This window comes from Oncorhynchus nerka, linkage group LG11 (assembly GCF_034236695.1).
Source record: "Oncorhynchus nerka isolate Pitt River linkage group LG11, Oner_Uvic_2.0, whole genome shotgun sequence".
NCBI classification, from domain to species: Eukaryota; Metazoa; Chordata; class Actinopteri; order Salmoniformes; family Salmonidae; genus Oncorhynchus; species Oncorhynchus nerka.
Genome location: NC_088406.1, coordinates 21493552 through 21520628, shown reverse-complemented (window position 1 = coordinate 21520628; position 27077 = coordinate 21493552). Strand labels below are relative to the sequence as shown.

The window sequence follows — 27077 nt, the reverse complement described above, 5'->3', positions numbered from 1 at the left end:
CCGTCTGGTATAGAAGTTCTGGATGTCAGGAAGCTTGGCCCCGGTGAGGTACTGGGCCGTACGCACTACCCTCTCTAGTGCCTTGCTGTCGGAGGCCGAGCAGTTGCCAAACCAGGCATGGCTCTCAATGGTGCAGCTCTAGAGCCTTTTGAGGATCTGAGGACCCATGCCAAATCTTTTCAAACTCCTGAGGGGGAACATGTTTTGTCGTGCCCTCTTCATGACTGTCTTTTTGTGCTTGGACCATGTTAGTTTGTTGGTGATGTGGACACCAAGGACCTTGAAGCTCTCAATCTGCTCCACTGCAGCCCTGTCTATGAGAATGGGGATGTGCTCGGTCCTCGAACACATCACAGGCTGGGAGCAGGGCACCGGAGAAATTAGGGGTATAGTGCCTTGCTCGAGGGCACAACGGGAGCAGGTAGCATATGGGACATTGAAGCTGGTAACCAAATGAAGAGACAAACACTTAATTCAGTAAAAGTCTTTACTGGCACATAATTGTCACAATGTAAAATCTTGTAACAAGGGAGCTGAAGCTGTCTACCAGGACATAGTCTTCTCCCTAAAAACATAGCTCCTCCCCAGGTAAACCTCAACTCAAAAACAAGCTAAGAATTCTTGGTACACCAGCATTGCGATATGACATTCGTGACTATTGATCACATTCAAAATACAGAGAAGCAAGGTAATCATTGTAAAGCTACAACTCACATTCTATCTACAAAGCTGTGGATTCCCCCTCTTCTAGCCTATAAATGATGCATTCATCAAACCTTTTTGGTATTTACATTGCCAGTGAAGAGTTCCATATCGATTGTCTGTGTGTAAAGCCTACAAGAGAGGTCAGGGATGTTGGCTTGCATGTTAGGTGTACACACTACTAGACAAAGCATGTTCAATTTATTGAGACAGAGAGCAACAAGGTTCAGAGACGTGTGGCTTTACTGCCAGTGTCAACATTACAAAAGGTCCACAACACCCCCTCGTGGCCATCCTAACATTGAAGACGACATGAGAGGTCCATCAGAGGGAGGTTGTTCCTGAAATCCGGTCCTGCCGTTTCTGAAGCTGCATTTACCAGGGCTGAATATGGGCCTTAGTCAAAAAGGGATGGTGGAGGGATGTTTCCCATAGCCTCAGCCTTGGAGTACAGCAGTCAGACTATACTAACCCACTGAGGTACGGAGGATACAGGTACAGAGCAGACTCGAGAGCTGTTCTACAATGCCCCACATCAACCTGCTGCTGTGCATGAGTACACACACACAAAGGAACACATGAATGATCGAAATGAACAACCTAAAGAAATATCAACATGTTTAAACTTGTTTTATACACACACACACACACATTTAAAATAATATATAATTGAGACAATGTCTTCCAAAGTTTTGGAATAGGTGGACCAAAAGGGAACAACTTATATCAAGAACAAAGATAAATTAAATGTTCCGTGAGTGAAGGAATCTTTTTTTTTAAGGCAAAAATGAAATGTCACAGCACTTAGCTGTAGCCCACAATGGTTGTTTCACCTGTGACCACTTCTCTATATGCCTTACGGGGAGTAGGCACGCATTCAAGACTGGTGCATCATGTGAGGGTTCCGCTCCCGTCAAAATCTGTCTACGAGAGAATACAGCGATAAGCAGATTGACTACCCTCCCGCCTTTGGGACGACTCCCTTTGTTTGAGCAGAGACAAGACCATCTCGTCATTATATACAGCATCACACCAGAATTGGAGTCAATTCCATTTCAATCCATGACTAACGCCGTTGACTTCCTAAATTGACCCCAACCCTTGTTTACATGATCCTACTCCGGCATACTGACAAATGACTTAGTCTGTGTCTTATATTACTTTAAAAATACAAACCACAACCTTCAATATCAACCTCGTGATGAGTCTAGCTTGGCCTCATCACAAATAATAATTGATCCATGATTATAACGTTCCAATTATTTTTAAAAACAACAGATCTTTACATCAAAATAAAAAGTGAACAGATGATTTGAAAAAATGATTGACAGCTATTCTCCAGGATATTTCTGCTCAGAGGGAGTGACAGCTATTCTCCAGGATATTTCTGCTCAGAGGGAGTGACAGCTATTCTCCAGGATATTTCTGCTCAGAGGGAGTGACAGCTATTCTCCAGGATATTTCTGCTCAGAGGGAGTGACAGCTATTCTCCAGGATATTTCTGCTCAGAGGGAGTGACAGCTATTCTCCAGGATATTTCTGCTCAGAGGGAGTGACAGCTATTCTCCAGGATATTTCTGCTCAGAGGGAGTGACAGCTATTCTCCAGGATATTTCTGCTCAGAGGGAGTGACAGCTATTCTCCAGGATATTTCTGCTCAGAGGGAGTGACAGCTATTCTCCAGGATATTTCTGCTCAGAGGGAGTGACAGCTATTCTCCAGGATATTTCTGCTCAGAGGGAGTGACAGCTATTCTCCAGGATATTTCTGCTCAGAGGGAGTGACAGCTATTCTCCAGGATATTTCTGCTCAGAGGGAGTGACAGCTATTCTCCAGGATATTTCTGCTCAGAGGGAGTGACAGCTATTCTCCAGGATATTTCTGCTCAGAGGGAGTGACAGCTATTCTCCAGGATATTTCTGCTCAGAGGGAGTGACAGCTATTCTCCAGGATATTTCTGCTCAGAGGGAGTGACAGCTATTCTCCAGGATATTTCTGCTCAGAGGGAGTGACAGCTACTGGAAAAATGTGAATGGCTGTGTGGGGATCTGGACTGGGCTCCGGACAGGGGATTGGTCAGGCTGGCGCTGTGGTCACTCTTCTATTCTTTCTTTTCTCATGACCGTTCTAACCACCAGGGGAACAAGTCAATCCACAGGGCTGCTGAAGCTACAACTCCACCACCTCTCTTTTCCCTTTAAAAGTCTCATCGACTGTGCTGTAGTGTCCTTTCTTCTCCCCGTTTAGCCGACATGCAGAATCCAAAGATATCCATGCAGATGCATAAACATAAAACTGATGTTGAAATTCAAATGGTTGTTTATACATTCTCTTCAACACACTCAAACCCATTCCTATACACAGTGCAAGCAGGGAAATGGCTACTCTTCAAGGTACACACTTCTTCTTACCCCTCTCCCACTCCCGACCCACTTTCCCTCTGTAGGAACAGTCCACACGACTTGTAACAGCAAGTTTCAGCAAGAGCACTTGTAAATTGCAGAAATATGGCTTTTAAAACCGTAACAATCAAAATAAAAACGAGTTAAAATATTTTTCACCCTCCCCCCAAAAAATATTTTTCTTCTTCTTTCATGTGTTTCTACATTTGTTTGGATTATTATTATTATTTTTTTATCCAGTAACAAAAAAATAATCTGCGGTGTATGGAAGGATTGATGTGTTGCTTGTCAGAGTGTTTGTGTGTGTTGGATAGGTGCCGCATGCGTTTGGCTGGTGGTGGAGTGGTATTTGCTGGCATAACCCAGGGATGGTAAAGTGTTGTCCATGTTTTGATGTGCCCAGTGTAGTAGTAGTGTGGAGGGCAGACAGGTGGGGTCCTGCAGGCATGGCCAAGGGCAGCCCTGTCCTGTTCCAACTGGTCCCGTCAGAATGAGAGACAGGGCCGCCAGTCTATCCACACAGGCCTGCTGAGGTCAGTCATCACGTCATGCTCTAGGATCCATGTTTTCACCACTTCCTGGTGTGTGTGTGTGTCTTGTGCAAGTGTTTGTTTGAGTGTGTCAGTTTGTGTGCACGCGCGCACCCATTTCCCCAGCAGTGCTAGTGTATGAACATGTGGTAGCTTGCCTGCTCATGTGAGTGTGTGAGGTCAGTCCCATATGCTGGTGGCGGAGTAAGAGAACTGAGGGAAGTGTGTGCGAGAGAGGTCAGTCCCGTATGCTGGCGGAGTAAGAGAACTGAGGGAAGTGTGTGCGAGAGGTCAGTCCCGTATGCTGGCGGAGTAAGAGAACTGAGGAAAGTGTGTGCGAGAGAGGTCAGTCCCGTATGCTGGCGGAGTAAGAGAACTGAGGGAAGTGTGTGCGAGAGAGGTCAGTCCCGTATGCTGGCGGAGTAAGAGAACTGAGGGAAGTGTGTGCGCTGGTCCTGGTCTTCTGCGTCTAAGCTGTGGTCTGGAGTAGACAGAACCAGGAGATTTAATACACAAACAAGGACATGTTTTATTTTTCTTCCTACAATTAAAAAACATGTTTAAACAGTGAGACAAACACAAAGAGACACATTCAACTCACACTTGTCCGGGGGCGTTACGGTGATGGTCTGTGCCGTGAACTCATCGTCAAAGTAGCGCGTGTCCGTCTCCGATGTCACCTGGGGCTTGAAGGGAGGCAAGAGCTTCCGCTCTACCACATCCTGCCAGTTGATGGTGGTGAAGAACATATGAGTCATCACGTCTTTGGCATCTTCTTGTCCACCTCCAAGCCTACAAAATGATCAGTAATCATCAGCATCGTCACTATTTTCTTCACTCAATATATATAAATATAAGACAGAAATACACACCTCTGCTTGGGGTCCTTTTTGAGCAGGCCAGCAAGCAGGGCCTTGGCTTCGGGGGCCAGGTTCTTGGGGAAGCGGATCTCCTCCATGAGAATGAGCTCAAACAACCGCTCGTGGTCCTGGTTGTAAAAGGGCAGTCGACCGCACATCATCTCATACATGACCACACCCAGACCCCACCAGTCCACCGCTCGGCCGTAGTCATTGTCCTCTAATACCTGGAGGGGAGAGAGATACAAAGATAAATTGCAAATCCAATTCTATGGAAGCCATTGCAATGTGAACAATGAACTATTTGCAGACGGGCTGTCTATTCCGGTTGATAATCATTTACTTTACAATGGTAGAGTTATTAACTTTGTATGTTAAGCATTCTTTGCTGGATAGAGAATTATTGACTGGAAACAAATCCAAGATGAGAAACCAGCAAGGAATGCATCTGGAATTGTTAACTGGACACACTGCCATGTACTGTTCAAAGCACAACTAGAATGTATGATTTTGTTCACTACACTGTAGTTACCTCAGGTGCAAGGTATTCTGGAGTCCCACAAAAGGTCTTCATGGTAGCCCCATCTGTGATTCCCTCTTTACACAGTCCAAAATCTGTGATCTTTATGTGTCCATCTTTATCCAGCATTAAGTTCTCCAGCTGGAAGAGGAAGACAGAGAGAATGAAGAGTGAGTGACCACAGGAAAATCAGCAGCAGAAAACACCACCGCTGACATGACAGCTAACTGTAGAATGGACCACAGACTTACAGGCTTTTCACCAAGAGGCTGGTGCTCAAATCAAATCACAATGTATTGTCGCATACATATATTTATATATGATGGGATGTATAGACGTTGTGGACAGAATATGTAGTATATCTGAAGAACACGTAGGATAGAATAGTCACACACACACACACACACACACACACACACACACACACACACACACACACAGCTGAATAGAATGGACTTGACTAGAATACAGTATTTACATATGAAATGGGTGAAACGGTACGGAAACATTTCAAACAATAGGAAATATGGGCCGTTTTCCTTGACCCAGATTAAGCAGTCTGTGGTAGGATTGAGCCTAGTCCTATACTAATTCAGAAGCACTTTTAGTCCAAGACTGGGCTTCATCTGGGTCCAGGAAAACAGACCATATTTCATATTGTGCGAAATGTTAGTCTTGAGAATATACTTTCAATGTGAGGAGGTGCGTCAGGGAAACATCAGTGAGACATCCAGTCAGGGAAGCAGCCATTACCTTAAGGTCTCTATAGACAACGTCCTGTGAGTGGAGATACTCCAGCGCAGACACAATCTCCGCACCGTAGAACCGTGCCCGGTCTTCTGTGAACACACGGTCTCGCGACAAGTGAAAGAACAGCTCTCCTCCGTTTGCATATTCCATCACAAAGCATAGCCGGTCATGTGTTTGGAACGCATATTTCAGTGTCTGTGTGTGAGGTGGGGGGAGGAGTCAGAATTAGTGACCACATTTGAATCAGGTGGCTCCTTGATGAAATGTTGTAATCAGTGTTCAGTAAGGTCAGATGATGTCAGATAGGAACTCACCGTTAAGAAGGGATGCCTTGTATTCTGAAGGACTCTGCTTTCTGTTACCGTGTGTGCTACCTCATCCTTATGGAACACATCACACAAAAACACACCATGAGGGACAGACATTCACCCAGCAGTGTACAGCTGGACTTGGACTTCTGAGCCACTCAAGAACCCACAATAGAACCAAGAAGTAACAGTCATCAAAAGCAGCATACTTCCAGGGGTATGGTGCAGAAGTCTGGCCTCGTACAGAACGGAACACTTTTCCCTATACATACATAAGGAACCATTTGGACGCCTCTGTCTGAGCGACTGTCATTTCCTTTGATGCCAAATGGTTACCTTAGCGATGATGACTTCTTTCCTCAGGATCTTCATGGCGTAGTACATTCCTGTGGCCTTCTCCTTCACCAGGATCACCTTACCAAACGTTCCCTTCCCTAGCAGCTTCAGGTAGTCAAAGTCACTCATGGTCTGTGGGGGGGAGACAAACACCATGAGAGTTCAGATCTCAGGCTTATTCAAGACAATTTGGATGACAGGATTTATTTGACCATGACAATTACAGAGTATAAGTAATAAAGAGTTTACATAGACCTGCACAACGGTTTAAGATGAAGAACGGGCAGAGAATGGAGCAGAAAACGCACCAACACACACTATGGCCCATGTCACATAGGGAGATGGTAAACCCGCTGTGATGAGGTACTGTTACTAAGGAGGAGATATTCAGAACTAGAATACAGAGTTTCCAATGGACAAACGCAGCCACATCTAGAGGAGGGCTGTTGGACAAACACAAAGAGCACTGACAGGTATGCTAGGTTGGTAGGGGGACAGTGGCAGGTCTGCTAGAGGGACTGGAGGACAGGTCCGCTAGGTTGGTAGGGGGACAGTGACAGGTCTGCTAGAGGGACTGGAGGACAGGTCTGCTAGGTTGGTAGGGGGACTGAGGACAGGTCTGCTGGGGGCAGGAGGACAGGTCTGCTAGGGGGGCAGGAGGACAGGTCAGCTAGAGGGGCAGGAGGACAGGTCTGCTAGAGGGGCAGGAGGACAGGTCTGCTAGAGGGGCAGGAGGACAGGTCTGCTAGAGGGGCAGGAGGACAGGTCTGCTAGAGGGGCAGGAGGACAGGTCTGCTAGAGGGGCAGGAGGACAGGTCTGCTAGAGGGGCTGGAGGACAGGTCTGCTAGAGGGGCTGGAGGACAGGTCTGCTAGGTTGGTAGGGGGACTGAGGACAGGTCTGCTGGGGGGCAGGAGGACAGGTCTGCTAGGGGGGCAGGAGGACAGGTCTGCTAGAGGGGCTGGAGGACAGGTCTGCTAGAGGGGCTGGAGGACAGGTCTGCTAGAGGGGCTGGAGGACAGGTCTGCTAGGGGGACTGGAGGACAGGTCTGCTAGGGGGACTGGAGGACAGGTATGCTAGGGGGACTGGAGGACAGGTCTGCTAGGGGGACTGGAGGACAGGTCTGCTAGGGGGACTGGAGGACAGGTCTGCTAGGTTGCTAGGGTGACAGGTCTGCTAGGTTTCTAGGGGGACAGGAGGACAGTGACATGTCTTCTAGGTTGGTAGGTTGCTAGGGGGGCAGTGACAGGTCTGCTAGGTTGCTAGGGGGACAGTGACAGTTCTGCTAGGTTGCTAGGGGGACAGTGACAGGTCTGCTAGGTTGCTAGGGGGACAGTGACAGGTCTGCTAGGTTGCTAGGGGGACAGTGACAGGTCTGCTAGGTTGCTAGGGGGACAGTGACAGTTCTGCTAGGTTGCTAGGGGGACAGTGACAGTTCTGCTAGGTTGCTAGAGGGACAGTGACAGTTCTGCTAGGTTGCTAGAGGGACAGTGACAGTTCTGCTAGGTTGCTAGGGGGACAGTGACAGTTCTGCTAGGTTGCTAGGGGGACAGTGACAGGTCTGCTAGTTTGCTAGGGGGACAGTGACAGGTCTGCTAAGTTGCTAGGGGGACAGTGACAGGTCTGCTAGGGAGACAGTGACAGGTCTGCTAGGTTGCTAGTGACAGGTCTGCTAGGTTGCTAGTGACAGGTCTGCTAGGTTGCTAGTGACAGGTCTGCTAGGTTGCTAGTGACAGGTCTGCTAGGTTGCTAGTGACAGGTCTGCTAGGTTGCTAGTGACAGGTCTGCTAGGTTGCTAGTGACAGGTCTGCTAGGTTGCTAGTGACAGGTCTGCTAGGTTGGCAGCAGAACACTGACCACTTTGTTGCGGGACTTGGACATGGCCACCTCCATCTCCTCCATGCTGCTGCAGTCGCTGGGGGAGCCAAACGTGACGTCCATGGGCGCCTCTTCCTCTCGCATCTTCAGGCCGTTGGCCACCGCTTGGATCGCCCTCATCCATTCCTCCCTGGAAGGAGAGAGGAGGTTAAATGTAGATGACTTCCAAAAGACATTCATGTACATTGACTGAGTGTATGTGTGTAGATATGGTGGATATGAGGGTGATTAACTAGTGAGGTCAATTGAGGTCACTAATGGGGTCAATTGCAGACCTCTAATCCTGAAAGTTGGTTAAGTAAAAATAATACAACTTGGAGAAGGAGGGCATTGACCAGTTTACAGAGAAACAAACACCCACTCAACTCTTCCATGTTGTCCCTGCCTCTGGACCTTTCTGTTCTCACCTTTCTTCGTTACTCTCCACGTGGAAGGTGCGCTCTATGACTGTGGTCCACTGTAGGCAGCGGATGACAAACGTGTTGGGCCTGGGCCGTTCTGTCTTCATCAGCTGGCACTCTGCAGACAGGGAGTAATCGAGAAGTTAGAGTGTGCTACTCTAGACACCGAGTGAATCTCAATAGTCGTCCCTCGATTCCTCTCCTCCAGTCTTCTCTAAAAACCTCCTCAAAAAGTAATCTTATGATGTGAGGAGAGGATTCCAGGAGAGGAAACACAAGGAATAATAAAAAATAAAATAAAAAAATTAAGAGAGCCAATCTGTGTGAACACCACCAAGCAACTCTCATCCAAGTACCACCATGCTCTAGAAGTTGGCCCAAAAATGACAGAGACCAACCTGCCACAGAGAAGTTGTTGAGGGGTGGGAGGCTGTGGTCGGACGACATCTCTGGTTTCTCCTTGTAGCCGATGAAGGAGCCATCGCTCTTCAGGATGAAGTACCGCGGCCTCCACGTCTTAATGTACTCTCCTGCAGGGAGCGGGAGTTAGGGAGCGGGGAGAGCGGGAGATAGAGGGGCACATGAGCCATGCATACAGTGGAGAGAACAAGTATTTGATACACTGCAGGTTTTCCTACTTACAAAGCATGTAGAGGTCTGTAATTGTTATCATAGGTACACTTCAACTGTGAGAGACAGAATCTAAAACAAAAATCCAGAAAATCACATTGTATGATTTTTAAGTTAAGATATAGGGGGCAGCATTTTCACTTTTGGATAAATAGCGTGCCCAATTTCAACTTCCTGCTACTCATGCCAAGAATATAAGATATGCATATTATTAGTAGATTTGGATAGAAAACACTCTGAAGTTTCTAAAACTGTTTGAATCATGTCTGAGTATAATAGAACTTATGTAGCTGCCAAAACCCCGATGACTAGCCGTTCAGATTTTTAAATTATTTTTTAAAAGTCTGTCTGTTCACTGAGGTCTCATTGGGAAACGATATTTCTTAGGAACTTGTTTTCAGTTCCTACCGCTTCCACTGGATGTCATCAGTCTTTGGAATTTGGTTGAGGTTATTCATTTGTGCAATGAAGAAGTACGGCCATCTAGGAACTGCGTAACACTGTTGAGAGTTGCGCAAGACTTGAAAAGGAGTTTGGTTTGTTGTCTTCCTGTATTGAACACAGATAGACCCGTCTTCAATTTGATCGATTATTAACGTTTAAAAATACCTAAAGTTGTATTACAAAAGAAGTTTGAAATGTTTTGGCAAAGTTTACAGGCAACTTTTGAAATATTTTGTAGTGACGTTACGCAATTTGGAAGCTGTTTTTTTCTGGATCAAACGCACCAAATAAATGGACATTTTGGATATATATGGACGGAATTAATCGAACAAAAGGACCAATTGTGATGTTTATGGGACATATTGGAGTGTCAAAAAAAGAAGCCCGTCAAAGGTAAGGCATGTTTCATATTTTATTTCTGCGTTTTGTGTAGCGCCTGCAGGGTTGAAATATGCTACCCTCTTTGTTTACTGTTGTGTTATCATCAGATAATAGCTTCTTATGCTTTCGCCAAAAATACTTTTAAAAATCTGAAATATTGGCTGGATTCACAACGAGTGTAGCTTTAATTTAGTATCTTACATGTGTGATTTAATGAAAGTTTGATTTTCCCTGGCTGCATTTTCCCTGGCTTTTGGCCAAGTGGGATGCAAGCGTCCCCTATACCATAAGAAGTTAAGTAATTAATTTGCATTTTATTGCATGACATAAGTATTTGATCACCTACCAACCAGTAAGAATTCCGGCTCTCACAGACCTGTTAGTTTTTCTTTAAGAAGCCCCCCTGTTCTCCACTCATTACCTGTATTAACTGCACCTGTTTGAACTCGTTACCTGTATAAAAGACACCTGTCCACACAGACTCCAACCTCTCCGCAATGGCCAAGACCAGAGAGCGGTGTAAGGACATCAGGGTAAAATTGTAGACCCGCACAAGGCTTGGATGGGCTACAGGACAATAGGCAAGCAGCTTGGTGAGAAGGCAACAACTGTTGGCGCAATTATTAGAAAATGGAAGAAGTTCAAGATGACGGTCAATCACCCTCGGTCTGGGGCTCCATGCAAGATCTCACCTCATGGGCATCAATGATCATGAGGAAGGTGAGGGATAAGCCCAGAACTACACGGCAGGACCTGGTCAATGACCTGAAGAGAGCTGGGACCACAGTCTCAAAGAAAACCATTAGTAACACACTACGCCGTCATAGATTAAAATCCTAGTGCACGCAAGGTCCCCCTGCTCAAGCCAGCACATGTCCAGGCCCGTCTGAAGTTTGCCAATGACCATCTGGATGATCCAGAGGAGGAATGGGAGAAGGTCATGTGGTCTGATGAGACAAAAATAGAGCTTTTGGGTCTAAACTCCACTCTCTGTGTTTGGAGGAAGAAGGAGGAGTACAACCCCAAGAACACCATCCCAACCGTGAAGCATGGAGGTGGAAACATCATTCTTTGGGGATGCTTTTCTGCAAAGGGGACAGGACGACTGCACCGTATTGAGGGGAGGATGGATGGGGCCATGTATCGCAAGATCTTGGCCAACAACCTCCTTCCCTCAGTAAGAGCATTGAAGATGGGTCGTGGCTGGGTCTTCCAGCATGACAACGACCCGAAACACACAGCCAGGGCAACTAAGGAGTGGCTCCGTAAGAAGCATCTCAAGGTCCTGGAGTGGCCTAGCCAGTCTCCAGACCTGAACCCAATAGAAAATCTTTGGAGGGAGCTGAAAGTCCGTATTGCCCAGCGACAGCCCCGAAACTTGGAAGGATCTGGAGATGGTCTGTATGGAGGAGTGGGCCAAAATCCCTGCTGCAGTGTGAGCAAACCTGGTCAAGAACTACAGGAAACGTATGATCTCTGTAATTGCAAACAAAGGTTTCTGTACCAAATATTAAGTTCTGCTTTTTTGATGTATCAAATACTTATGTCATTAAATAAAATTCAAATTCATTACTTAAAAATCATACAATATGATTATCTGGATTTTTGTTTTAGATTCCGTCTCTCACAGTTGAAGTGTACCTATAATAAAAATTAAAGACCTCTACATGCTTTGTAAGTAGGAAAACCTGCAAAATCGGCAGTGTATCAAATACTTGTTCTCCCCACTGTATTAGGGTTTATGTTTAACTAATTCTGAGTAAAGTGGACACAGTGTCCTAGAAACATAGTAACAGACGCAGTGAAACAGCAACTAGTGAAGCTCAGCTCACCCCTCTTATGGAGCCAGCCCTCTCTGACCACACTGATGTCGTTCATGCTGGGGCAGAGGACGGAGGGTTGCTGGGTGTCAGGGTGGGGTCACAGGGGGAATAGGGGGGCGGTGGGGGTGGAGCTGTGACTGTTGGCGAAGGGTGTCAGATGTGTGTCTGACAAAAACGTCACTCAATACCTGGGGGACAGAAAGACCAAAGATAAAGATATTAGCCGAGAATACATATTCATTGATTATTATTACAAATGAAAAGCTGAGTACTGATGATCATGAAAACACGTCACTGCGTTGGCTTATGACAATGGAAAATAATTGCCTGCATGACGATTACATAAACATCACTTTCCAAGATGTGTGTGTAATGTAAACTGGAAATAAGAGGCACTGTCAGATAGGAAAAACACTGTTGCATGGCAGGGGGTGTGGCAATGAGCGTGGTTGGTCGTCTGGGAGGCTACATTTTAGAGTACATTATAGAGGCCCCCATCTTGGTGCCGCAGAAGTTAATTTCCTGCAAATTTCTCCATTGAGCTGAGAGAACATTTTGCCGTTTTAAAGCTAGTTACCTGAAATTCTATAGATTTTGCCCGGTGTTCTTTTGCTCAAACATAAAATACTTCTAAATTCATTGTTTTTGGAATGTTCTATTCTGCCTGTCTAGCTTCTATTTTGTAAGTTCTTAAAGATGATATATAAATATAAAACAAATAAATAAATATATATATATTTATATTATTACTTTCAGAGATGTAAAAACATGTTATATATATATATAAAAAAACGGTTTTCCATCTCTGAAAGTAATAATAAAAAACTTGACCTAGACGGCATGAAAAAAAAAAGTAGGATTACAATGGCAGAAGGCTGCTTTGTGATGGTCACCTGTACAATGGTAGAGTAAGGGATAGTACATTACAGCTTTAATCTAATTAAATCAATTTTAAACACACAATAGCAAAAACAGGGTTTAGACAAATCACATTTACAGTTGAAGTTGGATGTTTACATACACCTTAGCCAAATACATTTAAACTCAGTTTTTCACAATACCTGACATTTAATCCTAGTAAAAATTCCATGTCTTTGGTCAGTTAGGATCACCACTTTATTTTAAGAATGTGAAATGTCAGAATAATAGTAGAGAGAATGATTTAATTCAGCTTTTATTTCATCACATTCCCAGTGGGTCAGAAGTTTACATACACTCAATTAGTACTTGGTAGCATTACCTTTAAATTGTTTAACTTGGGTCAAATGTTTCAGGTAACTTTCCACAAGCTTCCCATAATATGTTGGGTGAATTTTGGCCCATTCCTCCGGACAGAGCTGGTGTAACTGAGTCAGGTTTTTAGGCGTCCTTGCTCGCAGATGCTTTTTCAGTTCTGCCCACAAATCTTCTATAGGATTGAGGTCAGGGCTTTGTGATGGCCACTCCAATACCTTGACTTTGTTGTCCTGAAGCCATTTTGCCACCACTTTGGAAGTATGCTTGGGGTCATTGTCCATTTGGAAGACCCATTTGCGACCAAGCTTTAACTTCCTGACTGATGTCTTGAGACGTTGCTTCAATATATCCATATAAATTTTCCATCTTCATGATGCCATCTATTTTGTGAAGTGCACCAGTCCCTCCTGCAGCAAAGCACCACCACAACATGATGCTGCCACCCCGTGCTTCACGGTTGGGATAGTGTTCTTCGGCTTGCAAGCCTCCCCCTTTTCCTCCAAACATAACGATGGTCATTATGGTCAAACAGTTCTATTTTTATTTCATCAGACCAGAGGACATTTCTCCAAAAAGTACAATCTTTGACCCCATGTGTAGTTGCAAACCGTAGTCTGGCTTATTTTAATGGCGGTTTTGGAGCAGAGGCTTCTTCAATGCTGAGCTGGTTTCCTCCAGCATCTTCACAAGGTCCTTTGATGTTGTTCTGGGATTGATTTGCACTTTTTGCACCAAAGTACATTCATCTCTAGGAGACAGAACGCGTCTCCTTCCTGAGCGGTATGATGGCTGTGCGGTCCCATGTTGTTTATACTTGCGTACTATTGTTTGTACAGATGAACGTGGTACCTTCAGGCCTTTGGAAACTGCTCCCAAGGATGAACCAGACTTGGAGGGAGGTCCACAATTATTTTTTCTGAGGTCTTGGCTGATTTCCTTTGATATTCCCATGATGTCAAGCAAAGAGGCACTGAGTTTGAAGGTAGGTCTTGAAATACATCCACAGGTACATCTCCAATTGACTCAAATGATGTCAATTAGCCTATCAGAAGATTCTAAAGCCATGACAATTTTTTCCCAGCTGTTTAAAGGCACAGTCAACTTAGTATATGTAAACTTCTGACCCACTGGAATTGTGACACAGTGAATTATATGCAAAATAGTCTGTCTGTAAACAATTGTTGGAAATATTACTTGTGTCATGCACTGTATATCATTAAAGTTTATGAATTAGCAAATGATCTAGCCTAGGCAGCCAATGTGCATATCTAGCCTAGTGCATATCCCATTATTGGCTTCCTAGGCTACATTTCATTCATCATCATCATCATCATCATCGTATATAGCTATTTCTTTACATAACCAATATTTACAGTTACACCCCTGTTTCTGCATGAACATTTTGTTCCTCTCAAAACATCTTGAGTAGTCTGATGGTGCCCAGAATATATTGTTTGCAACTTATTTGGCTTTCCACTTCTGGGAGTACTTGGCCCATCCACAGGGGGTACTTGAGAAGACTCATGAGACCATAGGCCTACTGATAAAATATACATAAGGGGGTACTTCAGTGGTACTCTGAACAGAGCAAAATGTACTTGGTGTTACATTAACTGAATAAGGTTGGGAAACCATTGCTCTAGTGAAATAATCTGTCTCTAAACAATTGTTGGAAAAATTCCTTGTGTCATGCACAAAGTAGATGTCCTAACCGACTTGCCAAAACTATAGTTTGTTGACAAGAAATTTGTGGAGTGGTAAAAAAAAAAAAAAAGAAGAGTTACACCTATTAAGTTATGTAAACTTCCGACTTCAACTGTAGATAAAAGTATTCAAAGCCTTTAGAAGTACTTTATTGAAGCACCTTAGGTTGCGATTTACAGCCTCGAGTCTTCTTTGGTAGGACGCTACAAGCTTGGCACACCTGTATTTGGGGAGTTTCTCCCATACTTCTTTGCAGATCCTCTCAAGCTCAGTCAGGTTGGATGGGGAGTGTCGCTGCACAGCTATTTTCAGGTCTCTCCAGAGATGTTCGATCGGGTTCAAGTCTGGACTCCGGCTGGGCCACTCAAGGACATTCAGAGACTTGTCCCGAAGCCACTCCTGTGTTGTCTTGGTTGTGTGCTTAGGGTCGTTGTCCTATTGAAAGTGAACCTTCGCTCCCAGTCTGAGGTCCTGAGCACTCTGGAGCAGGTTTTCATCAAGGATCTCTCTGAACTTTGCTTCTTTCAGCTTTCACTCGATCCTGACTTGCCTCCCAGTCCCTGCCAATGAAAAACATCTCCTCAGCATGATGCTGCCACCACGCTTCACCGTAGGGGTGGTGCCAGGTTTCCTCCAGACGTGGTGCTTGGCATTCAGGCCAAAGAGTTCAATCTTGGTTTCATCAGACCAGAGAATCTTGTTTCTCATGGCCTAAGAGTCTTTAGGTGCCTTTTGGCACGCTCAATGTGGGCTGTCATGTGCCTTTTACTAAAGGCCCGATTGGTGCTGCAGAGATGGGGGAACCTTCAAGAAGGACAACCATCTACACAGAGTAACTTTGGAGCTCTATAGAGTGACCATCGGGTTCAAATCAAAATCAAATAAAATTGTATTTGTCACATGTGCCGAATACAAAGGGTGTAGACCTTACAGTGAAATGCTTACTTACAAGCCCTTAACCAATAACGCTTTAAGAAGTAAAGAAAAAAGTATGAAGTAAAAAAATAGAAAATAAAATTAACAAATAATTGAACAGCAGCAGAAAAATAACAATAGCGATGCTATATACAGCGCATATCGGTACAGAGTCAATGTGTGGGGGCACCGTTTAGTAGAGGTAATTGAGGTTTATATGTGCATGTAGGTAGAGTTAAAGTACAATGGAAAGACAAACAGATAGTAGCAGCAGCATAAAAGAGGGGTGTGGGTAGCCCTTTGATAAGCTGTTTAGGAGCCTTATGGCTTTGGGGGTAGAAGCTGCCTTTGGACCTAGACTTGGTGCTCCTGGTTCTTGGTCGACTCCCTGGCCAAGGCCCAAAATTCTTCCATTTAAGAATGATGGAGGCCACTGTGTTCTTGGGGACTGTTACGAATCCCTTTTGGCCCGACAGTCTAGGGGGGATGGTAATGAGACCCGTAACATAACTCATGCAAATTATTATTGTGACAAAGTAAAAGTGTGAACGAAATAACCACGACAACAGAAATCTACCGTCAAACTCCAGGTTTATTTATAAACACACGGTAATGGGGGGAGCAGGAAAAGGGGCTGAGCTGGACCCAAGGAAAGAAACAATAAGTATTCAAAAACACCCCTAAGCTAGACTAGCCTACTTTAACAACAGCTAACTAACTAACCAAAAATACAGTGGGTGGTCCGCCCAGTTCTAACTAGTGTATTTAACAAAGTTCACATACGGGTAGTGTATGCCCATGGGCGACTTGTCTTGGTTTCCCCCTTTTCCCACCAGCAACAAACAAACACCATAAACAAAAACAATACTCACAGGTGATGACAAAGTGCTATGAGGTGTTTAAACAAAAGAGAGGTTAAGACACAAAGCGAGAGTGAAACACAGAGACCTTCAGACATGGCATTTACAGAGAGATTGAGCTAGAGATTGCTAGAGATTGCTCTAGAACAAACAAATGATGGGGGTTTTAAACCATGGGGAAGGAACTGTGATAGGGTAGGAAATAGGAGGAGGTGTGTCTTCTGATTGATGATTGATTGTTGACTGATTGGGGAGTGATGGTTTTCACCTGTGAGGGGAGAAGGAGAGAAAAGAAACACACACACAGGATACACACACACAGGATAACTGTATCCGTAACAGGGACCTTTAATGCTGCAGAATTGTTTTGGTACCCTTTCCCAGATCTGCGCCTCGACACAATCCTCTCTTGGAGCTCTACGGAAAATTCCTTCGACCACATGGCTTGATTTTTGCTCTGACATGCACTGTCAACTGTGGTGTGTACCTTTCATAATCATGTCGAATCGGTTGCATTTACCACAGGTGGAAACAGGATGCACCGGAGCTCAAATTCGAATCTCATAGCCACGGGTCTGAATAATTAATGTATTTTTTCACCTCTTTTCATGATATCCAAGTGGTAGTTACAGTCTTGTCCCATCGCTGCAACTCCCGTACGGACTCGGGAGAGCCGAAGGTCGAGAACCGTGCGTCCTCTGAAACATGACCCCGCCAAGTCGCACTGCTTCTTGACACAACGCTCGCATAACCCAGAACCCAGGCACACCAATGTGTCGGAGGTAACACCGTACACCTGGCGATCATGTCAGCGTGCATTGCGCCCGGCCCGCCACAGAAGTCGCTAGAGCGAGATGGGACAAGGACAAACCGGCCAGCCAAATCCTCCCTTAACCCACACAACGCAGGGCCAATTGTACGCCGCCACATGGGTCTTGCGGTCAAGACAGGCTGCGACACAGCCTGGGATCGAATCAGGATCTGTAGTGATGCAGATAGACCTGCGTTGCTGTGCTTTAGAACGCTGCGCCACACGGGATGCTAGGGTCTGAATACTTATGTACATAATGAATCTGTTTTAAATGTGTTCCTAAATTTTATAATAAGGCTGTAACATAACAAAATGTGGAAAAAGGTGTCAATACTTCCCGAATGCACTGTAAATGTGTTGGTAACATTTTCAGTGGACATTTTTAAAAGTATTCGTTGTGCATAGTTCTATTGTTTGTTAAAACCTCTTAAGGATCTGACCCTTTTTTCAATTTCTGCCTAAAATGACCAAATCTAACTGCCTGTAGCTCAGGACCTGAAGCAAGGATATGCATATTCTTGATACCATTTGAAAGGAAACACTTTGAAGTTTGTGGAAATGTGAAATTAATGTAGGATAATTTAACATTACATCTGGTAAAAGGTAATACAAAGGAAATAAACATGAGTTTTGTTTTTGTACCATCTTTGAAGAGAGAAAGAGAACGGCCATGATGTATTATTCCAGCCCGGGTGCAATTTGGATTATGGCCACTAGATGGCAGCAGTGTATGTGCAAAGTTTTAGACTGATCCAATTAACAATTACATATCTGTTCAAAATGTCAAAACATATGCCCTAACTGTTCCAAACCGTTATGGTTGGGAAGCATGTGGACGCATGCAGGTGTAAAATGAGGAGAGCAAAAAAAATAAATTGGACCAGCAAGGCTGACATGTTTTTTATTAAATCATCAAGTCTCTGTTGACTGACTCCTCTTTCTGATTCTGGCCCGTGTGTATGTGAATCCTCATCACCAGAAAGTGTTGGGTCTGTGTCTGTTCTGCAGCCAGCTCTGTTCAGTTAGAGCCCAGCGGCCACCTGTCTCAGCTTGCCCTGGCACAGGCTGGCCGTACTCCTGGTTACCATGAGCACCACACTACCGAATAATCCCCACCTTGTGATGCACTGCCCACCGGCTGTTACACAACTAGGCTACACAATCAAATAACTGCCAACTACCTTTCATCTCCCCCACCCCCCGCTGCTGCTTCCTTATCTCATTTACCCAACTCATACACACGTGAAGTCCTCTAGAGCAGGGATTCCCAAACTTTTTCACTCGGGCCGTCATTCCAGCATTGGGGAACAGCTTGCCTCCCCCCGCGCACGATCCACGTCTATTTCGATGCGCACAAGCACTGCCGATGACACAAACTGTTCACATCCCTCTTGTTGGTGGAGACATTTTGTGGGTTTAAAGCAAATTTTCTTGCAATTCTATACATTTTGCCATGTGTATTCATGTGATATTTGAGTGACTAAAACAATATATATGGGCTAGAAAACATGACCAGAAGAACTGACAATGCAATACCCAAGGTGCATTCTACAATTACAACTTTAAAGAGTAAGTTGAGTTCCTGCCAACCCCTCAGTTTGGGAACCACTGCTCTAGAGGAACAAGACAAAACAGAACTAGTGCTACCATCATGGTAGTAACATGACCTTATTGGGTAAAATCTTTTGCAGCTAGCTTGAGCTGTCGCCTCTTTTCGGTTTGTTTACCCATTACTCTGACTTCCAACTGACATTTCAAAAGAAAATGGCATGATGCAAGTCGTAATGACAGATGGAGGTAGGCAACAGTACTGGTACTCTGGTGTTGCCAGGTAAAGAGATGAGCTCTCTACTGGTATGTCACTAGCGATTTGTTTTGTTCCAAGGGATGGGCAACATGCCTGAACACTGCAGTGTCAAATCTCAGATTAGACCTACAAAGTAGAGGTCGACCGATTATGATTTTTCAACGTCGATACTGATTATTGGAGGACCATAAAAGCCGATACCGATTAATGGGCCGATTTATTTATTTGTAATAATGACAATTACAACAATACTGAATAAACACTTATTTTAACTTAATATAATAAATCAATAAAATCAATTTAGCCTCAAGTAAATAATGAAACATGTTAAATTTGGGTTAAATAATGCAAAAACAAAGTGTTGGAGAAGAAAGTAAAAGTGCAATATGTTCCATGTAAAATATGTGCCATGTAAGAAAGCTAACATTTCAGTTCCTTGCTCAAGAACATGAGAACATATGAAAGCTGGTGGTTCCTTTTAACATGAGTCTTCAATATTCCCAGGTAAGAAGTTTTAAATTGTAGTTATTATAGGAATTATAGGACTATTTCCCTCAATACTATTTGTATTTCATTAACCTTTGACTATTGGATGTTCTTATAGGCACTTTAGTATTGCCAGTGTAACAGTATAGCTTCCGTCCCTCTCCTCGCTCTTCCCTGGGCTCGAACCTGCAACATAACGACAATTTGCGCACGCTAACTTGCTAGCCATTTCACTTCGGTTACACGAGCCTCATCTCGGGAGTTGATAGGCTTGAAGTCATAAACAGCGCAATGCTTAACGCACAACGAAGAGCTGCTGGGAAAACTCACGAAAGTGCTGTTTGAATGAATGTTTACACGTGAATAGATATTAGCCGACTCAAGTCATCATAAATCGTGGAGTTTAGTTTAATCGGCTAGGTCGCCATCTACACCTGACCCTTGTAAAAATGTTGTTGACAGATAAAATGACAACTGCATGGAGGCGTGGGTGAATGAACAATGGGTAATGGTTAGTTAATAAAACACTGAACTAAATTCGCCTCTGCAGGACCTGCTGTGAACAATGGCCGGTTAGCTAGCCATCTGGCTCTCTCCACCTAGCTACCAATGACTGATGTTTACAAAATGAAGTTATAATTAGCCATCCTGTATGGCCTACTGAAATTAATAACATTAACTAAGCAACGTTAGCAAGACAAAACGTTAACCTTAGTAGATAGCTAGTTACTTACTAAACATGCTAAAATAAAGCCAAAGATGCCGGTAACCTGTGAAAGTTAGCCAACGACCTGACCAATTTGTTCACATTAACTTAATCAACCAAACAAACTGCTATTTACCAACAAAGAACAAGGCTTGATTAGTCATTTTCATCCGCTCTGTTGGTGGTCCAACATGTACGGAGTGACAAGACAAGGAGGGCCTTTAGCATCTGGCAAAAGAAAACTTGAATCAGTTATAGAACCCATTGCCCTTTGTGGTTGTGAGGTCTGGGATCCGCTCACCAACCAAGAATTCACAAAATGGGACAAACCACAAATTAAGACTCTGCATGCAGAATTCTGCAAAAACATCCATCTTCCTTATACAATGTAAAACACAAAATAAAGCATGCAGCGCAGAATCATGCCTATAACCCTTAATTATCAAAATCCAGAAAAGTGACGTTAAATTCTACAACCACCCGAAGAAAAGATTCCCTAACCTTCCATAACAAAGTCAACACCTAGAGAGAGATTAACCTAGAGAAGAATCCCCTAAGCAAGCTGGTCCTGGGACTGTGTTCACAAACAGACCTCACAGAGCCTCAGGACAGCAACACAATTAGACCCAACCAAATCATGAGAAAACAAAAAATTAATTACTTGACACATTGGAAAGAATTAACAAAAAAACAGAGCAAACTAGAATGCTATTTGGCCCTAAACAGAGAGTACAGAGGGAGAATAACTGACCACGTAACTGACCCAAAAGTAAGGAAAGCTTTGACTCTGCACAGACTCAGTGAGCATAGCCTTGCTATTGAGAGGCCACCCTAGGCAGACCTGGCTCCCAAGAGAAGACAGGCTATGTGCACACTGCCCACAAAATGAGGTGGAAACTGAGCTGGATTTCCTAACCTCCTGCCAAATGTATGACCATATTAGAGACACATATTTCCCTCAGATTAAACAGATCCACAAAGAATATGAAAACAGATTACATTTTGTTCCCATATCTATCGGGTAAAATGCCACATTGTGTCATCACCGCAGAAAGATTTGTGACCTGTTGGCACAAGGGCAACCAGTGAAGAACAAACACCATTGTAAATACAACCCATATTTATGTTTATTTTCCCTTTCGTACATCATTATGACACTGTACATAGCCATATGACATTTAAAATGTCTTTATTCCTTTGAAACTTTTGTTAATGTAATGTTTACTGTACATTTTGTATTGATTATTTCACTTGCTTTGGCAATGTAAACATGTTTCCCATGTCAATAAAGACATTTGAATTGAATATTAAATGAACGTTTTACTGCCGTTAGTTGTGTGTTGTTAGCAGCTAGCTGGCTAACATTCGCTGGTTAGTGACTAACAGCTCGTTCTCAATCATTCGAGTTCTGCGTCGACTGACGATAAGCTCCTTACCTTGACTTCTGTAGATACTTTAGCCAAAGAGACCCTCTCCCCGAAATAATAGCAAACTGGATAACGCTCTCACGAAGTAGCAAATCCTCTGCAGATTCTCCAAGGTGGTGTATTGAGCTCTGTCTCACATCCTCCAAAAAATAACCAACGAATGCCAGCTGAGCTTGTTTTTCTTCCCACAACGGCGGCGTGTTATTGCAGGTTAGTTAGCTAACTTAGCATAACGTTAGCTAGCAAGATAATGTTAGTAAAACGGTGGTCGTGTAAACTCGCGAATTGTACGTTAGTTTTTACTAGTCAACTTTTAAAGAATTACAAATCGTTATGATTTGGAATTACAGTTCATATGTATTTATGGCATTATTGTTCTCCCTTTTACGTTATAACAATCTTAGCTTTTACCTTCAGTCCCCTGTTATTGCTGGTGCTTCAATTATAATCAGCAGGCCCCGTCCAAACGCTCACAAACAGGATATGACGTTTTGAGAGGCCACCCCACATGAAACAACTGAGAACTCGAAAAGAAACACCAACTATTTGTTTGCACTTGAAAAGAGATACTACAAAATAAAATGTGTAATGGCACTCAAAATTGATGACGTATAAGGGGCGGCAGGTAGCCTAGTGGTTAGAGCGTGGGACTAGTAACCGAGGAGTTGCAAGATCGAATCCCTGAGCTGACAAGGTAAAAATGAACCATTAATCCTAGGCCGTCATTGAAAAAAGAATTTGTTCATATCTGACTTGCCTAGTTAAATAAAGGTAAAAATAATGCAAAGATCCCATTACAATAGCTGATATTATTGTAATGACCTGACTAGATCATAAATGAACAATTGTCCAGACAGAGGCTTGAGTTTGCGAATTGACGGTTTATTGAACCAACTTTACACAGGCTACTGTTTGGGCCGTAGCACATGCCAAATAGATGACAGATAACCCACAAGCCAATCGTAACCTTCTCTTGTGAAGCCCAGACGTAAGAGAGAGAGAACAAAGGCTGAACCTGGTCTTAACTTCCAATGCCCAACCCCCATCCACGCCACTCCGCCAACCACCAGGATGCCCGGCATCAGAACATTCCAGGCATTCCCGTGATTGGCAGATAGCAGGTTGATTGACATGTCGGACCCCGCGAACACCGGGTACTGGTCAGTACAACACAACCACCTCCTAGCCTAGCACATAACACACAGCTGTCTGTGCGGGTCGCTACACAGCCTCCCCACCACAAAGTCCCTCGTCCCCGAGGGAACAAACAAAGTCTCTGAAGCGACCCGGAGGTCTCCTTTGCCTGCGTGGCCGTGATGGTCGCAGAGTGCCCCTCTGGGAACCAGGGGATGAAGGCAGGGATATGGGGGACAAGGAAGCGGAACGGGTAATACAGTCCGTGGTTCTGGGGAACCACGCGGTGACACAGGGGGGAGACAGGGGAGTGGGCTGTCTGGAGCCTTGTCTGCGGCACCTGAGGGTGGGTGCCTGGAGAATGTCATTGCCAGAGAGGGAATTGTGGGGGTTCCTGGGGTTTGGGGAGAAGAGGCCCCTCTGTATGGGGCTAACCTGTCCCGGTGCAGTGCCACCTTTCTCCCCTGGGAGGAAGCTGCACCCGGTACACAACCTCCCCTACCCTCTCCAGGACACTGCAGGGTCCCACCCAGTGACTGTCCAACTTGGGGCATCTGCCTTTTTTTTTCCTTAGGGGCTGTAGACCCAGACCAGCTCCCCAGCCACAAAGTGCCTTCCCGGGTGTGCACGTCATAGTTCCTTTTCTGCCTCACACCTGCATTCACCAGCTGCTCTCTGGCGAAGGTGTGGGCTGTCTCCAGGCGGTCCTGGAGTCTCCGGGCATACTCCGGCCCCGGAGGAACATGAGGGCTATCCAGGGGCCGACCAAACGCCATCTCCGCAGGGGTGCGGATCTCTCTCCCCAGCATGAGGAGGGCAGGCGTGCAGGAGGTGGAGTCTTGGACAGCGGAGCGGCATGCCATGAGGACCATAGGCAGGTGCTTGTCCCAGTCACGCTGGTGTTTGGAAGAGACGATGGCCAGCTGCTGTCCAAGCGTTTTGTTGAAGCGCTCCACAAGGCCATCACTTTGAGGATGGAGAGGAGTAGTGCGGGTCTTGTGCATACCCAGCCTCTCACACATGGTGGCGAACACACGGGACTCAAAGTTTCTGCCTTGGTCGCTGTGGATGGACTCTGCAGCTCCAAACCTGCTGAACATCCCCGCTGTCAGGGCGTCGACGATGGTCTCTGCCTCCTGGTCAGGCAGAGCATAGGCCTCGGGCCATTTTGTGAAATAGTCCATGGCCGTGAGCACCCAGCGGTTTCCACTGTCTGTGGTGGGAACGGCCCAACTACATCCACTCCCACCCTCTCCATGGGAGCCCCACTGGGAACTGTTGGAGCTGAGCATGAGAGCGGCCTGGGGGCCCTTTCTCGCTGTGCAGTTGTCACAGCGGCGACAAAAGTCCGCCACATCCCTCTTGTGCTGCCCCAGTAGAAGCCCTGACGGAGACGGCGCAGTGTTTTGTGACCCCAAAGTGTCCAGTCCCCACCCCCATGAGTACTCTGGAGCACAGCCTCCGCAATGCTTTTGGGACCACCACCTGCCACCTCTCCTCTCCCGTAGCTGACTCCTTCCATGCCCGCTGTAGCACGCCATCAGCCAGCCGCAGTCTCTCAAACTTCGACCACAACCCTTTGGTCGCGAGTGAGAGCGCTGTCACCTCTTCCCATGGTGGCCTCACCTGCGCCTCTACCCACTGTAGCACTGGCTGTAGGTCTGTGTCCCGTCCCTGCTGCTGCCGCCATTCAGCCACGTCGACAGTCTGCAGCTCACAGCAGACAGGCCCGCTCGCCCGACACACTGTGGCACAGACACCCTCCTCTGCCCGCAGCTCTCTCCAGTCCCTCTCTCCGTTCACAGTGGCGGCAGCCGTCTGCAGTACAGGGCCGACGGGACATGGCGTCGGCGTTGGAGTGGCGTGCCCCTGCCCTGTGCACCACCGTGAAGTCATACGGCTGAAGCTCCTCCAACCAGCGTGCCACCTGCCCCTCTGGCTCTCTGAAAGACATGAGCCACTGGAGAGCAGAGTGGTCAGTCCCTACAGTAAAGGGCAGACCACCCAGGTAGTACTTGAAGTGTTTGACGGAAGCCACAACAGCCAAGAGCTCCCGCCGGGTGACACAGTAGCGGCGCTCATGTTTGTCAAATGTTTTGCTGAAGTACGCCACCACTCTCCCCCTCTGGCCCCACCTGGGCCAGCACCCCACCCATGCCCACATTGCTCGCGTCTGTGTCCAGGATAAAGGGCAAGGTGAGGTCAGGGGGCGAGCACGGGGCCTCGATCAGTGCACGTTTGAGGGTGTTGAACGCCTCCTCACACTCCACTGTCCAAGTGAAAGCCTTGTCCTTCGGCAGCAGGCGGTTCAGTGGAGCAGCAACGCTGAGAAGCCCCGTACAAACCTCCTGTAGTACGAGGCCAGGCCCAGGAAGCTCTTCAGCTGACGCTGGTCGGGTGGGGGTGGGCCAGTCTCTGACAGCCCCTACCTTGTCCTCCATGGTGCTGATCCCCTCCTTCCCCACTCGGTGGCCCAAGAAGGACACCTCTCTCCTCATGAAGTGGCACTTCTCGGGGTGGAGCTTCAGACCTGCGGCAGCCACCCTCTCCAGCACACGCCGTAGCGCCCCCAGGGCTGACTGGAAGGAGCTGCCATGGGCCAGGATGTCATCGAGGTATACCAGACACTGCTGTCGGGGGATGCCATCCAGCACCCTGTCCATCAAACGCTCAAAAGTAGCTGGAGCGTTGCACAGGCCAAAGCACAGGACCTTGAACTGCCAGTGTCCTCTGTTAGTGGAGAACGCAGTTTTGGCTCTGGCCTCTGGGGAGAGGGGCACCTGCCAGTAGCCACTGCGGAGGTCTAGTGAGGAGAACCAGGAGGACCCCCTAACCAGGTCCAGCGACTCATCGATACGTGGTATGGGGTATGAGTCCTACCTGGTTACCTCATTCAGCCGCCTGTAGTCCGCACAGAACCTCAGCTTGCCCCCTTCGGAACCATGACGACTGGCGCCGCCCAGGGGCTGTCTGAGGGCTCAATGAAGTCTGCCCGCTGCATCTCCAACACAGCCTTGTCTGCCGCCTCCTGGCGTGCCAGCGGGATACGGCGGGGACGCATCTTGATGGGTCGAGCATCACCTGTGTCGATCTCATGCTGCACCAGAAGAGTCTGACCCACCTCTTCCTCACTCAACGCAAAGCTGTCTCTGAATTCAAACAGCAACTGCCACAACCGTTCCTGCTGCTCAGGGTCAAGACCAACACAGTTCCTCCCCCATATCTCCCTCACTGCAGACAGTGTCCTCTCCTCTCCCATCTGGGGTAGCTGGGCTGGGGGGTGCGGCCCGGGCTCACAGAGGGCTGTGTCATGGAGGTAGCTGGGGAATGTAACACACCGCCGTAGGTGACAGGGGGACTGGGGAAAAGTCACACACAGCTGTGGGGGAGGGGGCACAGCCATGAGTCTCTGCTGCTTTAACTGTTGGAGTAAAGGGTTTGTTGGGTTGAGTGAATGTGACATTAGGGGGGGCCATGGTGACTTCCGTCCCTCCCTGGAAGCTCAGTGTGCCCCTATTTAGGTCTAACTGGCAGCCTGTGCTCCTAAGAAAGTCCAACCCAGGATACAAGGGTCCTGCACAGCCGCCACCCACACAGGATGACGCACAGTCATGCCCCTACCGTCAGAGTCATTATTCCCTTCCCTTTCATGGGTGCCAGCTCACCTGTGACTGTGCGGAGCTGCACAGTTGTAGGCTCACACTGAGTCCAACCTGGCACAATATCTGGCCTCACCAGGGTTACTGTGGACCCAGTGTCCACCAGGCGGAGCAGGGCACCCCCTCCACAGTGACAGGGACATGACAAAAGTCCCCAACACAGGTCCGGCCCACCACAACAACAGGCTCCCTCCGCTTGCCCTCGTCTGCTTCTGGGGAAGTGGAGCCTTGCTTCCCCGTCTGTGCCGGTGGGCTCCTCCTGAAGATGATGGTGGTTGGGATAGAAAGCCAGGGTCCGCACTACCCGGTCTATGCGGACCCCGAGCCGTTTCCCTGAGCTCTGGGGGACATGGGGCAATCTCGGCGC

The 27077-nt window shown here is 46.5% G+C and overlaps 1 protein-coding gene across 2 annotated transcripts; it reads right to left on the bottom strand.

Moving 5' to 3' along the window:
- Positions 1-473: 473 nt before the first annotated feature.
- Positions 474-22439, bottom strand: akt2 (v-akt murine thymoma viral oncogene homolog 2). Of its 2 annotated transcripts, none has more exons than XM_065024290.1 (12): positions 21927-22439; positions 11975-12153; positions 9086-9217; positions 8694-8805; positions 8266-8416; positions 6409-6540; positions 6079-6144; positions 5768-5959; positions 5027-5155; positions 4507-4721; positions 4236-4426; positions 474-4115 (listed from the first exon to the last, which is right to left on the bottom strand). In XM_065024290.1, exons 2-12 carry the CDS (start codon positions 12018-12020, stop codon positions 4036-4038), a joined length of 1446 nt encoding a protein of 481 aa, XP_064880362.1. In that variant the 5' UTR covers positions 12021-12153; positions 21927-22439; the 3' UTR covers positions 474-4035. The 2 variants fall into 2 exon arrangements, with proteins under 2 accessions (XP_064880362.1, XP_029527995.1); XM_029672135.2 differs by having other exon boundaries at positions 22329-22439.
- Positions 22440-27077: the final 4638 nt, after the last annotated feature.